This window comes from Giraffa tippelskirchi, chromosome 1 (assembly GCF_054371585.1).
Source record: "Giraffa tippelskirchi isolate mGirTip1 chromosome 1, T2T-mGirTip1v1.2.pri, whole genome shotgun sequence".
Lineage (NCBI taxonomy): Eukaryota > Metazoa > Chordata > Mammalia > Artiodactyla > Giraffidae > Giraffa > Giraffa tippelskirchi.
Window position 1 is genome coordinate 127,733,633 of NC_137275.1, and position 16,705 is coordinate 127,750,337.

The 16,705-nt window shown below is 37.7% G+C and overlaps 1 protein-coding gene across 2 annotated transcripts in view; it reads right to left on the bottom strand.

Moving 5' to 3' along the window:
• Positions 1 to 16,705, bottom strand: part of GLRA3 (glycine receptor alpha 3) — a 172,491-nt gene that overhangs the window by 12,383 nt on the left and 143,403 nt on the right. The window contains exons 8-9 of one of the 2 annotated variants that reach the window (XM_081495561.1): positions 3,371 to 3,514; positions 785 to 829 (exon numbers count right to left, since the gene is read on the bottom strand). In XM_081495561.1, the coding sequence (XP_081351687.1) occupies positions 785 to 829; positions 3,371 to 3,514 (189 nt within the window). The remainder of the gene's footprint in view (positions 1 to 784; positions 830 to 3,370; positions 3,515 to 16,705) is intronic. The other variant, XM_081495562.1, reaches the window with a different exon arrangement.

The following is a 16,705-nucleotide window of genomic DNA, read 5'->3' on the forward strand; positions in this document are numbered from 1 at the left end:
TTTTAAATATACTTTATTCCAGAAATTTTAATTTAATACACTGGACTGTTTGGATATGATTTCCCAAGCTAAATTCTTGGCTTTGGGTATATTTAAAATTTAATAAGACTGATATATTATGGATCTCTAAGTCAAATTACTAATATGCTCTACTGTAGATTACATTTCTAAACACTTAGCCATTCTAATTGGAGGTGTGTCCTTGTGATCTATTTTTAATCAAACATTTCCAAGGATGCTGAAATCAAAACCAAAATCGTTCATTTACTCTAAAGAATCTCAACATATCTCAACGTTAAAAATAGTTTCTAAAGATACATAAGTTGAATAAAGCATTTTATTTTTGCCTTATTTTTAGGTCTGTATTTGCTGGCAAGAGGAGCTGTTTTTAGAACTTATTTGTACAAATAAATGTCCCATCTACTTTGCAACTACTTTTGTCAAAGTGTATGATTATTTTCTCTGCAGAGAATATTATAAGATACATGTGAAATTTCTGTTTAATATATATTTAAAAATTACTTTGACCAAACAAATAACTCAGTTCATATAATGAAAGATAACATTTCAAAATTTTTTTACTAAGTGAAGAGAGACAAAGGGAATTGTTAAAAAAAGAGAACATCCTTAGCTGAAGGGGATTGGTGGTTGCTCAGCTTTAAGTGTGCAGGGATCTGTGTTTCCCCACCCAACACTGCCTGAGTGCAGAGGATGCTGTCTGCTTTTTTTTTTTTTTTAACTGATGACTGCATTCTTCTACTTAGAGTTAAGAAAATGAATTTACCGTGTCTGAGAAACGGTAAAACTTCTCCAATGCAAAAGCTTCTGTCTGTGGGAAGGTAAAGTGAACCAACAGGGATTGAGAAACCAGAGAATCAAGTAATAAATGGTTAAAATATAATTGCACAATTGGCTTTCATTGCACAGATCATCTTAACAAACATAAGTATCAATTAATAGTTTATCACATACACAAGCTATCTACCCCCAGGGTATGAACTAAAAAAAAAAAATGAATTTCTTTACTGCACTATATCTTAATTACAATATATTTTCACTGAGTATTTAAAATGGTGATTAGAAATATAATCAGATGTTACTATTTTTGCATTTCAACACTTTTCTAGAGTGCCAATCACTAGAAAAATTAATCTTGCTGTCTTTCTGTGAGCTAAATAATAAAGGGTGTCAAATATCTTTATCCCAATACACTTACAGGTGGTAAAAGTGAATAAAGAGTTGCTGTGGTATGGATTTTTTTAAGGAGGAACCAGAAATGAGTATCTAAATTTGTAGAGCATTATGTTATCCATTGGCTGCTCTGACTGCCGAATATGTGGTGGGTGCAGAAAAGGTCTGAGCTCTCATCTCCCCTTGGAACACCACCTGTGTACGACTCCTCATTTCTGGTATTAGCAGCACGTGGCTGATACATCCTACACTGAAGGAAGGAGAAGAAAGGTAGAAAAATATAAAATAAATGTGAAAAAGTGAATCAAAATGAGAGGGGGAAATAAGTATTGCTTTAATTTTGATTCACGATGTTGGAAGGAAAAATTGTCTTGATCAGTCATTCGGGGGGGAAAAAAATGACCACACCTTCACTCCTGGGATACAGAATGCTCTGTCTTATCACAATGTTTGAGTCTGTGCCAGGTATCATGAGAGAGAGGAGCAAATGAGAAGTAAGGGAGGTTAGAAAGAAGGGGAGGGGAGAGAAGGGGAGGCAGAGTGAGAAAAGTGTAAGGACACCAGCAGACTAGGAGAGGTTGGGGGCAGGAGATAAAGTTAATCTCTCCATGAAAATATATGTTAATATATAAATGATATGCTTTAATGTTTATAAAAAATTGGTCAAATACAAGCTCTGGCATTGTTTTTCTGTCAGCCGTCTTACCCAGAGTATTGCAATGCTGAAATTTCTCCCATGCTACAGTGAATCGGGATGTTTACTGGAGCAGGTGATGATTCTGAGGAGTCAATTAGACACTGCTGCTGCTGCTGCTGCTGCTAAGTCGCTTCAGTCGTGTCCGACTCTGTGCGACCCCATAGACGGCAGCCCACCAGGCTCCCCCATCCCTGGGATTCTCCAGGCAAGAACACTGGATTGGGTTGCCATTTCCTTCTCCAGTGCATGAAAGTGAAAAGTGAAAGTGAAATCGCTCAGTCGTGTCCGACTCTTCGCGACCCCATGGACTGCAGCCTACCAGGTTCCTCCGTCCATGGGATTTTCCAGGCAAGAGTACTGGAGTGGGATGCCATTGCCTTCTCCGCAATTAGACACTACTGAATAAATTATTGCTTCAGATGTTTAAACTGAGTAGACTCAGCACTGAGAGATCATGGCTTAGGGTTTTTAAAAATCTTTTATAAATATATAAATGACAGTCAGTCCTTCAGAAACCATAAGAAATTCCTTAAAAATTAAATTCTTAAAAATGCACGCTATCTGTAAACCAGACTATTCATTTTAAAATTTTGGAATGTTTCAACTTAAATATCTCAGTATATTGGATTCTGGTCACAGTTTCCCCTGTAATCTATGACTTTGACATTTCTCTATAGCTTGAGTCCATTTGCTTTTTTAAAATGTCAGCTGGCACATTCACATTAAACGTAAACTCAAAGATAGGTTGGCTGATAGAAACTCTTTCAGAAAAGGAAAAGGGTTGATTGAAATTATGTGCATATAAAGAGAGATGACATTATAAGTCTTATTAGAGGGGAACAACCTCATCCTGTACATCCAAATCCAATTAGGAGATTACTTCTACAGTTTCCTGTGGTCTCCCAAGGATGTTCCTGATTTATCGGGTGTTAGCAAGGCAAAAATACACCTTACTGTGTTTCCAATGGAGATCCAGAAGAAATGTCTCAAAAACATAAAAATATGTATAAAAAAGAGACCACAAAGCTTTATGTGAATATCAGAGTATTATAAAATAAATAGATAATATTTGATAAAAAAATTCAAGGGATTAGTTCAAAAAAGAAAACATTAATAGCTATAGTCGATGACTTGTGTCAAGTAAAGCCATCAGAAACACTACAGTGTTGCAAATAAGAAATGATAGATTCTGTTAGTTGAAGCAAAAACTGATGTTGTTCCAGGACAGATATTAGAAAGAAGTTGATAAAGCTCTCATATCACCAGATCTGCTGTGTAAAGTATTGTAAAGTAGCTAGATGTTAGTATTTTCTCCCTGAAGCAATTTTTGACAACATAAGTTTCAGTTGGACAAAATCAAAGGACAGTCATCTCATTGAGTTTCTGTCTCCATTTTCTTTCTGTACATCCCTATTAAACATAACAAATTCACTTTACAGGGAGAATTGTATCCCAAGGAACTTCATGTATTTAATCACTTACCTTACTCCTTCTCTTTCGTCGAAATCTCAGAAGTTCTTTGTGTTGTCTTGATACAAAATTTACCGCTGCATATTCCAGAAGTGCTGAAAACACAAAAAGGAGGCACACTGCCATCCAAATATCAATAGCTTTGACATATGAGACCTAACCAGGAAAGAGAGAGAAAATTGACTTGTTACTTCCATGGAGAACAAAAATGGACATCTATTCCTAAATTATACCATTTATATACTAGTAATTTTTACTTAAAATTTTTGCAAATTTTATGTATTAGTCATACATTAAAATGTTTATTTCTTGCTAACAATTTTTTTTCCAAATGAAGCACTAGACCAAATGTATGATCAAAGAAAATAAGATGAAATGTAATTTTATCTTCAGGGTAAGATAGGTATCATACTTGAAAAGTGTGCAGTAACATTGAAAGACACCTGCAGAGTAGCAGAATGCTTGAAAAAGTCTGAAGTAATATTGAGATATTAAAAATACTGTTGAACTTGTAGCTCCATATTTTCTTAATTAAAATGTATTTTTTATTTTGAAATAATTTTAACCTTACAGACATGTTGGTGGAACAGTAAAAAGAACTCCCAAGTTAAACAGCTGTTAATGTTTACTTACATTTCTCTCCCTCCCCTTAATCTCGATCTCTTATGTTTTTCTCCCTGAATTATTTGACTATAATATGCAGACATGATGCCCTGATACTTATGTGTTTTTCTAAAAGAAAAGAACACTCCTGCATACACTCAGTTGACCCTTCAGGGCTCAGGATAAATTTTGCCAAAATCTGATTCAGAATCCTATGATATCTGTGCTTACCTGAACACACTGCACTGTAATTGCTTATTTCTTGTTTTCTTTCTGTTTAGAGTGTGAACTCTTTGAGGACAGATGGCATCTGTTTTGTTCACCACCACAGTAGTGTCTAACCCATATGTGTATATTTGCTGACTGAATGAGCAGATAAATGAAGGTGCAAAATGTTACAACACCAGGGAGGAGGGAGCCATAGATGATGATTCATGTGGAAATTCACTATCTTGAGTGATGCTTGAAGTGTCAACTTACATCACTTCCAATGGTGTCAACTTACATGTGAGACGTGTCAACTTACATGTGAGACGTGCCAACATGGGGGCCCTCTGCATCTCCTCCTGTATCTTAAGTGTGATTTCTGCTGATCAGAAAGAACTCTACCAAGCAGAGAGATGTATGCCCTCAATTTATTCCATGGTTGTGCTAAGTGTCCATCTGTTTGTAAAGTGTAGATTTAAATCTAATGAGTTCTGCAATTGTGTCAGAAATTTCTGGCTGCTCTCGTATACATACGGTCCCAGAAGATGTAATGTAAAGAAGTTTTCATAGGCACCATCTCAAGCTACAACATTCTTTGGAAAAATAGGACTCATAAAGTGTGTGTGCATTTTTTTTCAACAACCTGGACCTATAATGACATGAACCAAGAGATCAAATCAGAAATTTGGTTTTCAAATGAACCTGGCAACTGTTTTCCTATGACAAGAGAACTATGCAAACATCATCTATGCAGCCCACATTTTGCTTCTTGCGATCAATACTTGATTGTTGAGACTGAAAAGTCAACTTTCCTCATCCTCTCCTCTGACTCCCACCAACTTCAATTCTCTCTCTCCTCCATCCTCACTGACCCTCCAAGGACAGCAAGCACAGGCCCTGGAAGGTTTGGGACTCTAGCACTAGTAACTTTAAAATAACACAGCAGTGGGACTTCACTGGTGGTTAAGTGGTTAAGATTCTGCGTTTCCAATGCAGGGGGCATGAGTTTGATCCTTGGTCAGGGAACTAAGATCCTATATGCCATAAAGTGTGGCCAAGAAATAAAAATAAATAAATAAATAATTTTAATAATTCTACCTCTTTAAAAAATAAATAAAATAAAACAGCAGTTTCCACACCAACACACTGACAACATAGTCATGACATACAACACTCATCCCCTGTGATTCTGGTACCACCTTTTTTCCACCCACTACTGCCCCTGTCCTTTGCGACAGCCTCATTCTAATCCAGCCAATCCCCCTGGACCACCTTGCCATGGTCCCATCGTTCACTGTGTTATTGGAAATTTGATTTTATTTTAAGTAACAATTTCTCCTTGGTATTATTCCTTGGGTATAGGAGTATGAGAAAATGAAGCCTAAATGTTTGCTGACTAGACACACTGGGCAGGAGGACCATTGCCTTGGAAACCAATCCAGCGCCATGTGTGGAAGACTGCTTCCTTCCTGAAGCTCGTTCTTCCCCTGGCTCCTTCACGTGCATTCTTTGGGTTTCCTCCCTCCACCCCACCCCACTCGGCTCTGTAGGCCTTTTCTTCCTGAGATCCTCAGAGACACGGCCTGGGCCCCTTCTGTTCTCACACTGAAACTTCTTGCTTTCAGCCCTTAACTATTACTTTGGATCCAATTCCTCCTTTGCACTCAGGGCCCCCAGCCTCCATTTCTTGACTAAACCTCCCCCTACCCAGTTTTTTACATGACAGTAGCTTTTGGATGTCTCATGCTCCTCAGACTTCATCTGACTGAAAAAGAAGCTAGGGATCTCTACTGGACTCAACCAGCAAACACACACAACTGCCTCTTCCTCCTCATTAAAGGCTAGACTCTATTCATCTCCAAATCTCACATCAAAAAACCAAGTCTGGGAATCCTACCTTTTTGCTATTTCTGAAATTTATCATTTTCTGTCCTTTCTTACTGACATCGTATTGAGTATTGATCTCAACCACCATAACCTGTTTCTCTTAGGGCTGAAGTTACAAAGATAGTAAGACAGACAAGGTATATCTGTTTTTTAAATTGGAGTATAATTGCTTTACAATGTTGTGTTAGTTTCTGCTGTATACAACAAAGTGAATCAGCTATATGTATACATACATGTATTCTCTCCATCTGGGACCTCCCTCTTACCCCTCATCCCCCTCTAAGTCATCACAGGGCACTGAACTGAGTTCCCTGTGCTAGTGGAACCAACATTCAAGAGGGGGAAAATAGACAACAAAAATAATCACATAAATAAAGATAATTTAAGAGAACTGCAGTAATGAAACCCCTGTAGGGTCATGGGAAAGGGACAGTGTGAAGGGAGCAGTTAGGTGGGCACAGTCCCTGAAGGCCTCTCTGAGGATGTGATACAATGACCATCTTAGGCCACTTTCCTACTTGCTCACCATTCTTCACTTTTCTTCTTCTAGTTCTTGGAAAGAGACCAATAGACAAGCTCCATCTTGCCTCAGCAGCTTTGAACTCCCTGTTACTTCCGTCTGAAACACTCCTTCCTTTATGGAAACCCTGTTAAATCCTTCAGACTTTAGCTTAAAAGTCACAATTTTAGGGAAACCTTCTCCAAATGCTAAGATCAGTACAGCCCTTCTCACCTTCTTACCTCCACTTTCCTCCTAGAACCCATCTCTCAGATGACTCATTGCAGTTGTAAAGATATTTATCTATGGGTAGTTCTTACAAGGTGACTACTGGAGAGCATCATTTAAATGTCCCTCCTTCAGCTAATTACTCTGTTCCACAACCCCTAAGGGCCATTTTCCTAAAACTTTGAGTGGAGGAATGCAAAAATGAGTATGTCCCTGAGGATTTCAAGGTGAAATATCTATACTGATATTTTAGCAAACTATGTGTTGACAGCAAACACCAAATAATTAATCTTATTATTGACCTTGCCTCACTGTATTGTCATTATCCATTTACATATCTTTTTCCTTTTAGGCAAATGTATCTTGTGAGTCAAAGCAAGGGCCAGGTCTTATTCACCTTCGTGTTTCAACTAACACAGTGCCAGTTATATGACGGGCTCTCAGATAATACTCAAATGATTGAACCATGTGGAGTGACTTGCAATCACTGGCTATTTATTATTAGAGAAATAATTATAATAACTAGCATGCCAGGAATGTTCTTAGGAGTGTCTGTAGAACTATTGAGTGTTCTTAGTAATTGTCCAAAAGTAACACTTTTAATCTGCACAACTATTCTTCTTTTAAAGGTGAGGAAACTGAGACACATGAAATAACTTGTCATTATATACACTCAGTTCAGTTCAGTTCAGTAGCTCAGTCATGTCCAATTCTTTGTGACCCATGGACTGCAGCATGACAGGCTTCCCTGTCCATCACCAACTCCCAGAGTTTGCTCAAACTCATGTCCATCGAGTCAGTGATGCCAGCCAACCATCTCATCCTCTGTAGTCCCATTTACACTACCCTGTGTGAAATAGATAGCTAGTGCGAAGCTGCTGTATAACACAAGGAGCTCAGCTCAGTGTCCTGTGATGACCTGAAGGGGTGGGGTGGGAGGGAGGTTCAAGAGGGAGGGAATATATATGTAAGTATAGTTGATTCACACTGTTGTACAGCAGAAATTAACACAATATTGTAAAGCAATTACAGTCCAATTAAAACAAAATAACATCACATAGCTACTGCTATATACTGAATATGGTCCTTCAAAAATCCTAATGTTGAAATATACCTCTAAGGTGACGGTAACAGGTGGTGGGATCTTTGAGGAGTGGTTAGGTCATGAGGGTAGAGCCCTCATGAATGGGATTAGTGCTTTTATAAAAAGGACCCCAGAGAGTGTGTTGCCCTTTCCATTATAAAAGAATACAGCCTGTAGATTTCCATCTATGAACTAGGAAGTGGGCTCTCACCAAACACTGAATCTGCCAGCACCTTGACCTTGAACTTCCCAGGCTCTAGTTAATATTGTCTACAAACCACCTCATCTACGATATTCTATCATAGAAACCTGGACAAACTTAGGATGCTACCAAGTTGCAAAGCTAGGATTTGAATACAGGTCATCTAGCTAAAAAATCTGTAACTCAACTACTATTCTACATCACCTGGTTATCAGGCTCCTTCTATTTAAGCTGCCACCATAAGTTAACAACTGTGAGCACACAAAGTAGAAATAACTATCTGTATCTTAATATTCCAGGTTCTTCAAATTTTACATGATAGTTAAGGGTGAAGTCATTACATAACATACACATTGGAGGGTTCTGTATGTTTGCTGATTCTAAAATCTGACAATCAACTTCCTAGTAGACTAGGTAGAAAAAGAGTTGTGAGAATGTAATTACCACATTAAAAACCAAATATTTGCTCTGCAGAAGCAAAACTCTATCAGGGAAACATTTTATCCTTTGAAATACAATGAGAGTTCCCTCAACAATATTCTCACATTAATTATGGTGAAGTGTTTTTATGAGACAATTGCCTACTTGCCACGTGATAATCTGGGAAGAGATCAGCTTGATAAATTATCATTTGAATGTGCAGAGCTGGGTTACTTCAAAGCCTTATCTTTTTCATTTTAAAAAATAAGTTTTATAATGTGAGGAAGGAATATAAGCATCATTGATTCTACAGACTTCTTAGATCATGTGATTTTTTTTTTTCAGAAAAATTCTCTATTTATTTTAACCTGAATGAACTTTTTGGCCAATCCAATACTTTGCAATGTTATCATTAGAAAACAGAGAAAGTCTACTCCTGGAGTCCTGAAAAGAAGCATATTGGATTTTGTCATTATTACTTATCCTGGTTATAAAGATTGGAATCCACTCCCCTTGACTCTGAGAAGCATTCATGTTCAGGAAACATGCCTAAGCATGAATTTCTTTATACCTACTTCCAATGATACAAGGAAGTGGGCATAGGAGGATTCAAGCTATGATTTGACAAGAATACCAAACAACCCCAAATCTCACTGGCTTGAAACAATGAAGGTCAATCCACGTCCACTCAGAGCTGAATGGTGACTCTGGACAAGTGTCGTCACACTCTGACCTCAGCTCCTAGTGTAGTCACTCTCTGGAACACTTGTGGTGACCACAGCAGAGGAAAACTAGGGCACAGGTCATCTCACATTTGGTAACGAATACTCCAGGCTAGAAGAGGCACAAATCAGTGTGCTCAAAACTCATGGTTTGTTTGTGCCTGTGTGCTCAGTCATGTCTTTGTGACCCTATCAGCTGCAGCCTGCCAAGCTCCTCTGTCTATGGGATTCTCGAGGCAGGAATACTGGAGTGGGTTACCATCTCCTCCTCCAGGGGGTCTTCCAGACCCAGACATGGGACTGAGTCTCCTGCCTTAGCATTAGCCAGAACTATGTACAGTCAATATGACAAGAACAGATCTGGGAGGTGCAACCTCATCCTGTGTCTGGAAGGGAGACAAAGCCCACAGGTGGCAGAGTGAGTGGAGGTGGGGAAGGGTCTACTCTGTGCTACTGAAAACAAACAAACAAACAAACAAACAAACAAGGATCCTGACAAGCCCAGGATTGAAGAGAAGTGTGGACTGTGATCTGATCACTGTGATATCTTGAAAGGAGAACTAGAGCAGCTTTCAGTTCTATTCAGTTCAGTCCCTCAGTAGTGTCCGACGCTTTGCAACTTCATGGACTGCAGCACACCAGCCCTTCCTGTCCATCACCAACCCCCAAAGTTTACTCAAACTCATGCCCATTGAGTCGGTGATGCCATCCAACAATCTCATCCTCTGTTGTCCCCTTGTTCTCCCACCTTCAGTCTTACCCAGCATCAGGGTCTTTTCCAATGAGTCCATTCTTCGCATCAGGTGGCCAAAGTATTGGAGTTTCAGCTTCAACATCAGTCCTTCCAATGAATATTCAGGACTGATTTCCTTTAGGATGGACTGGTTGGATCTCCTTGCAGCCCAAGGGACTCTCAAGAGTCTTCTCCAACACCACAGTTCAAAAGCATCAATTCTTCGGTGCTCAGCTTTCTTTATAGTCCAACTCTCACACCCATATATGACTACTGGAGAAACCATAACCTTGACTAGACAGTCCTTTGTTGGCAAAGTAATGTCTCTGTTTTTTAATATGCTGTCTAGGATGCTCACCATCTGCAGTGATTTTGGAGCCCCCCAAAATAAAGTCTGACACTGTTGCCACTGTTTCCCCATCTATTTGCCATGAAGTGATGGGGCCAGATCTTAGTTGTCTGAATGTTGAATTTTAAGCCAACTTTTTCACTCTCATCAAGAAGCTCTTTAGTTCTTCACTTTCTGCCATAAGGGTGGTGTCATCTGCATATCTGAGGTTATTGATATTTCTCCTAGCAATCTTGATTCCAGCTTGTGCTTCATCCAGCCCAGTGTTTCTCATGATGTACTCTGCATATGAGTTAAATAAGCAGGGTGACAATATACAGCCTTGACGTACTCCTTTTCCTATTTGGAACCAGTCTGTTGTTCCATGTCCAGTTCTAACTGTTGCTTTCTGACCTGCATACAGATTTCTCAAGAGACAGGTCATGTGGTCTGGTATTCCATCTCTTTCAGAATTTTCCACAGTTTATTGTGATCCACACGGTCAAAGGCTTTGGCATAGTCAATAAAGTGGAAATAGATGTTTTTCTGGAACTCTCTTGCTTTTTCGATGATCCAGTGGATGTTGCCAATTTGATCTCTGGTTCCTCTGCCTATTCTATATCCAGCTTGAACATCTGGAACTTCACGGTTCGCATACTGTTGAAGCCTAGCTTGGAGAATTTTGAGCATTAGTTTACTAGCCTGTGAGATGAGTGCAATTGTGCAGTAGTTTGAGCATTCTTTGGCATTGCCTTTCTTAGGGATTGGACTGAAAACTGACCTGTTTCAGTCCTGTGACCACTGTTGAGTTTTCCAAATTTGCTGGCATATTGAGTGCAGCACTTTCACAGCATCACCTTGTAGGATTTGAAATAGCTCAACTGGAATTCCATCACCTCCACTAGCTTTGTTTGTAGCGATGCTTCCTAAGGCCCACTTGACTTCACATTCCAGGTTGTCTGGCTTTAAGTGAGTGACCACACCATCGTGATTATCTGGGTCCTTAATATCTTTCTTGTACAGTTCCTCTGTGTATTCTTGCCACCTCTTCTTAATATCTTCTGCTTCTGTTAGGTCCATACCATTTCTGTCCTTTATTGAGCCCATCTTTGCATAAAATGTTCTCTTGGTATCTCCAATTTTCTTGAAGAGATCTCTAGTCTTTCCCATTCTATTGTTTTCCTCTATTTCTTTGCATTGATCACTGAGGAAGGCTTTCTTATCTCTCCTTGCTATTCTTTGGAACTCTGCATTCAAATGGGTATATCTTTCCTTTTCTCCTTTGCTTTTTGCTTCTCTTCTTTACACAGCTATTTGTAAGGCCTCCTCAAACAGCCATTTTGCTTTTTTGCATTTCTTTTTCTTGGGGATGGTCTTGTTCCCTGTATCCTGTACAATGTCATGAACCTCTGTCCATAGTTCATCAGGCACTCTGCCTATCATATCTAGTTCTTTAAATCTATTTCTCACTTCCACTGTATAATCATTAAGGAATTGATTTAGGTCATACCTGAATGATCTAGTGGTTTTCCCTACTTTCTTCAATTTAAGTCTGAATTTTGCAATAAGGAGTTCATGATCTGAGCCACAGTTATCTCACAGAGCAGCTTTGTTAAAGGGCAAAACTCAATGCTTTAGAGAGAGCAGCTGTTAAGTAATGAGAGGACGACAGAGGGAAAAAAAAAAAAAACAAACACCAGTACTGATCTTTAACTTCACATTTGTTCAAACCATGTCGGGTCAGAGTTCAGTAAAATTAGTCATAAGCGGGTTACAAAAGAGTCCAGGTAGTGCTCTGAAGCGTTGATTTAATCTAGCAGAAGTAATAGATTATTTAGATTATAAAGACAGGCAAGCTGCCAGGCAAATTCAGGCATGGGAATGGTGTGCTTGTACCACACAGGGTCTCAAAGAAAAGAAAAAGACTGTGCCTCCAAGTACAGACCACACCTCACCAGTTAATACCCATCCTTGTCACTTACTAGTTCCACCAGACCGAACTGTTCACTTATGTGTGCATATACCCTCCAAAGTCATCTGGTTTTGCTCCTCTTTGATTCAGAGGAAGAGATGGCTCACATGTATCTCAGGCAATTCTTCATAAATCAATTTAATATAAGGCAAGTTTTTGGTGAGATAATTAAGTAGCAGCAATTTTAGATTATATTCCTTTACACGATCATTGACTGAGCTAAAGTTCACGAATGGTACCATCTGCTGTAGTTGAGAGGCTTCTTGTCAAGATACATAACTTTATCTTACCATGCATAGAAACGGTCAAATGGATTGCCTTGGGACAAATACTGTCCTGAACTACAGCTGGTAGATGATAATGCATGAATGGGTAAATATTGATTAGACTATAAGCCAGACTACTAAATTATAGCAAATTATACTTACTAATTTATAAGTTATAACCCAGACTACTATTAATCAATAATTTCTGGAAATAGAAATTTATAGTGCACTTATAAGAAGCACAGCTTTGAAGGATAAGAAGTTGATTAAACCAGAAATTGGTTTGAATCTCCAAATCCAATGCAAACCAACATGCAGGCACTCTACAAGGTTAATATCCCAGGACAGTGAACATTTTCTCAATTCTTCTCTCAGTCCAAATTTGCTTTTTATTTGAGAAAGAGGTATAACAAGACATCATAGCATATTGCTTTTGATTAGTTAAAACAGTCCTTTCAATAGGGTGATTCATTCTCCATTGGATGATGATCAATCCTGGTAAATTCTCCCAGTTCCTCTGAATTGTCAAACCGATGAGAAATTCTGGCTGTGGAATGGGCAAGTGGCTCAAAGGTTTTTTTCTGAGTTATGCTGAAAAATTTCCTGCTTGTGTCATGGCTTTTTTCCTAGGGGGGTTTGTTTCAGATCACATTGGTATTTATTTATCTTTGGATCTGTAAAACTCAAATTGTAGTACACTTAGTCCTTCATTTCTTCCAGTGTAAAAGCTGTATAAGAATTTTGAATATTGTAATGCTTACAGGAAAAAAATATTATATTAGTTTCAAAATTATTTTGAGTTTCAGTAAAGACTAAAAGCCAGAGAGATGAAGAAAGAAATAATCTTTTTTTTTAAGTGTTAAAGTAAAATGAAGCAAACTGAAAAAGAAAATGAACTGTTTGCAGGACTGTATTCTTGGAATTCTAGGTGGTGAATCACACAGATTTTGTGAACTCTGATACTTATCATCCTGGAGGGCAATTCACAACCGCAGAATCCTACACATTATGTTCATACTAATTATGATCCTCATAAACTTAGTAAATGATGATGCTTTGCGTAGAGTCTTTATTTGCCACATAAAGGCTTTTACTTTAAGAGATGAAATGTATCAGAGTTATAATGGCAGAACCGCATTATATCCTAAGTCATGAACTTGACAAATCTTTCCAATCACCAGATGAGAAAAATGCAATTAAAAAGGCTAAGGTATTTTGAAAGGTCACTCTGTTGTCCCTGACTTTTGCTTCAATTATGGGAGCTTTACTGCCATCTTTTCTATAGGACATGATTCTTAAGACTAGCAAAAAAATCTAAATGTTGCTGGAAACACTACTTAGGTGCACACTGTTACTGACATTTGTTAATATTTTTTTTGTGACCTGCTTAAGGAAAGCTGAATTATATTTGTGACTTCTCTCCCCTGTGCATTCTTGCACTGAAAGTGCTGTATTTCTAGAACACCATCTTTATTATACCTCTATACTTTTCCAATCCCTTTTCCCAACACCTCAAGATCTGACATTTTCATATTTAACTTCAACCAGAAATCAGGAAGACAGATTAAACTTGTAAGCTATGTCCAACACTGATTTGGGCACCAAATTCTTTATTCCCTTAGTTTTTTGGCCCCAAAGCATGTGGGATCTTAGCTCTCCCACCAGGGACGATTTACCTTTTCCTATCTGATCTTCACATAGAAATGAGAGTGATCACTCCTCTCAATAAAACCCTTCCAAAATCCATCCAAAATAAGCTTTATGCTTACCAAGTTTTATAAAACCCTCCATGACATGGCTCTGTGATCACCACAATTTTTCCTCACTCATTCTACTCCAAATAAATAATGTTAGGACGTGTTCCTAAAGTTTTATAACTTTGAAAAATTGCTGGCAGTAGGATGCATTGTCACCCTCTTCTGGCACCTAATGCAGGCACTGCGGAAATGCCAGATTGCTCCAAGTTCCAAGAAATGAATCACAGGAGTTGTCTTGCTTTGGGCTATTATACTCCTGATTTATGACACTGTTGAGGCCAGTGCAACAGGAAATTTCAGAGAGGAATCTCAGGTCTATAGTTCACGAAGTGCTGGCTCAAGTAGATTCTCAGAGATTTTCTACTTTGAGTTTTATTTGACCTATTTCCAAGCTCCTTCTTATCTACAGGAGATGTACTGGCACAGAGCCTGACAAAACACTTAGCGATGATCATAAATTAGTGATTTATCATTTCTTCCTCCCATGTCTGATAATCCCCTATTGTTTTCCTGAATTTAATTTTGTTTTCCTCCTTCCTAGATTTCGTCAGTAGGAGAATGGTGGATGTTTCCATGGCAAGATTTTCAGGCATCTGAAGGTTCTTTTGTGAGGGTGAGAATAGCAGATCTTAAGGGGCATGGTTTCACATTTGTATTCCTGAATCCAGTGTGAGCCCTTGCCCTTTGCCTTTCCAAATCACAATATCAGGAGTGCATTTTTTTTCAAGAGACATTCTACCCTTTTGAATGATCTCATTCAATAGGAAAATTTTTGTTTATTCTCAGACTTCAGTGTATGCCATCCTGAATTCTAATGTAGATAACTGCTGCACATAACCTGTGCCTTAAATATCACAAAGGCTAAGATAATTACTAACTCTTAAGATATCTGTTTGCTAATCAATTCTTTTTTATGGGTCAAAAATAAATCTGCTATAATACTTCCAGTGTCTCTATAATCTAAGAGATAGACTTTGTATACATCTATGTATGTAATGTAATTGACTTCATACTTGAAAATTTATTCCTTCCCTGAGATCATGATGAAATTAATGCCTTTAAAAAAAGTTCTTGAGAAGAAGAATGAAGTCATCTCAGACCCTTCCTCCTTAAAAAAAAAAAAAACAAACAACTCATGTCTCCATTCTGTTTCTTTTTAATTTATTGCTTTCTTTATTTCTGCTACATCCACCTACCCCTTCATGCTCTCCTAATTCTGCCTTAATCTCTTTATCCAGATGTGCTTATGCTGTGCCTCATAGAATCTGTAGTTTCCTTAAACAGGTCATTAAGTACTCTCACTTTCTGGATAACAACCTATGGAATGAATGAGTTTTCATTTCTGTTTAGCTCAGGGAGGAAAATCAATGAGTAAACTGGTAATTTCATTTACAAATCGACTATGGAACTTCAACTATTACTCAGAGCCCTTGAGACATTTATATGTATATAAATAAGCACCTAATCTTATAAGAAGATTTACAGTTTTCACTTGGACAATATTTTATAAAACACTAGTTGATATGGATCATTTTGAAAATACAATTATATGTTAATAAAAGTAAACCTTATTTTGAAAGACAACCATTCAATCTTAGCAAGGCAGAGTGGCAATCGCAAAATATTAATTCTTTCAATAGTAAGTAACATTTTTAATGATAAAATATTCTGCCATCAACTTTTATTTATTTAGATATTTAACTGAATAAATTAGTTAAAGATGCAATTCATAGTAAGGGGTAAAGGAAGCCATGAGAACAGATTTATAATTTACTTGGCATGGTGGGAAAATAGCATCAAATATACAAGAAAAGTTACTATGATTTTATTACATTAATGCACATCATTGTAATGAAAAGAATAGTGGAGCTTGTTGGAGGCCAGACAGGATTACTTAATTTAGATAGTAGAAATTTCTTTCTTAGAAACCATTTAGGAAAAGAAAATAATTTTCTGTTGCTATGCTGCTAAATGGATAAAAAGGACTTCTATGTTTTATTTCACCACATCTTTAAAAAAAAACTGTACTGGGTCTTTTACAAACCTCATACAGGAATAGTTTTATTTTAATTCTGGCAGCTCAACACAGACTAAAATATTGTGTAAGTATTAGATAAATTTTTCTTTTTATTGACCTATGGCTGCTCAAAAGCCAAAGCAAACACACGTACAAAAAAGTAAACACTGTATTTGGCCCAGGGTGTAAGACTACAGGCATTTTCATATAATACTTGTGGGAGTATAATTGCTATAAATTTTTCTCGAGGGAAAGTTGGCAATACAGATCAATGCATACAGCTATCAATGCAACAATTCCAGTTCTAAGAATTAATACTAAGAAAATAGTACAAAATGCATGTAGAGTTATATATTCATGTATGTATATGTGTGTGTACATACTTGCACATATATATTCATGTATATAACAATCATTATATA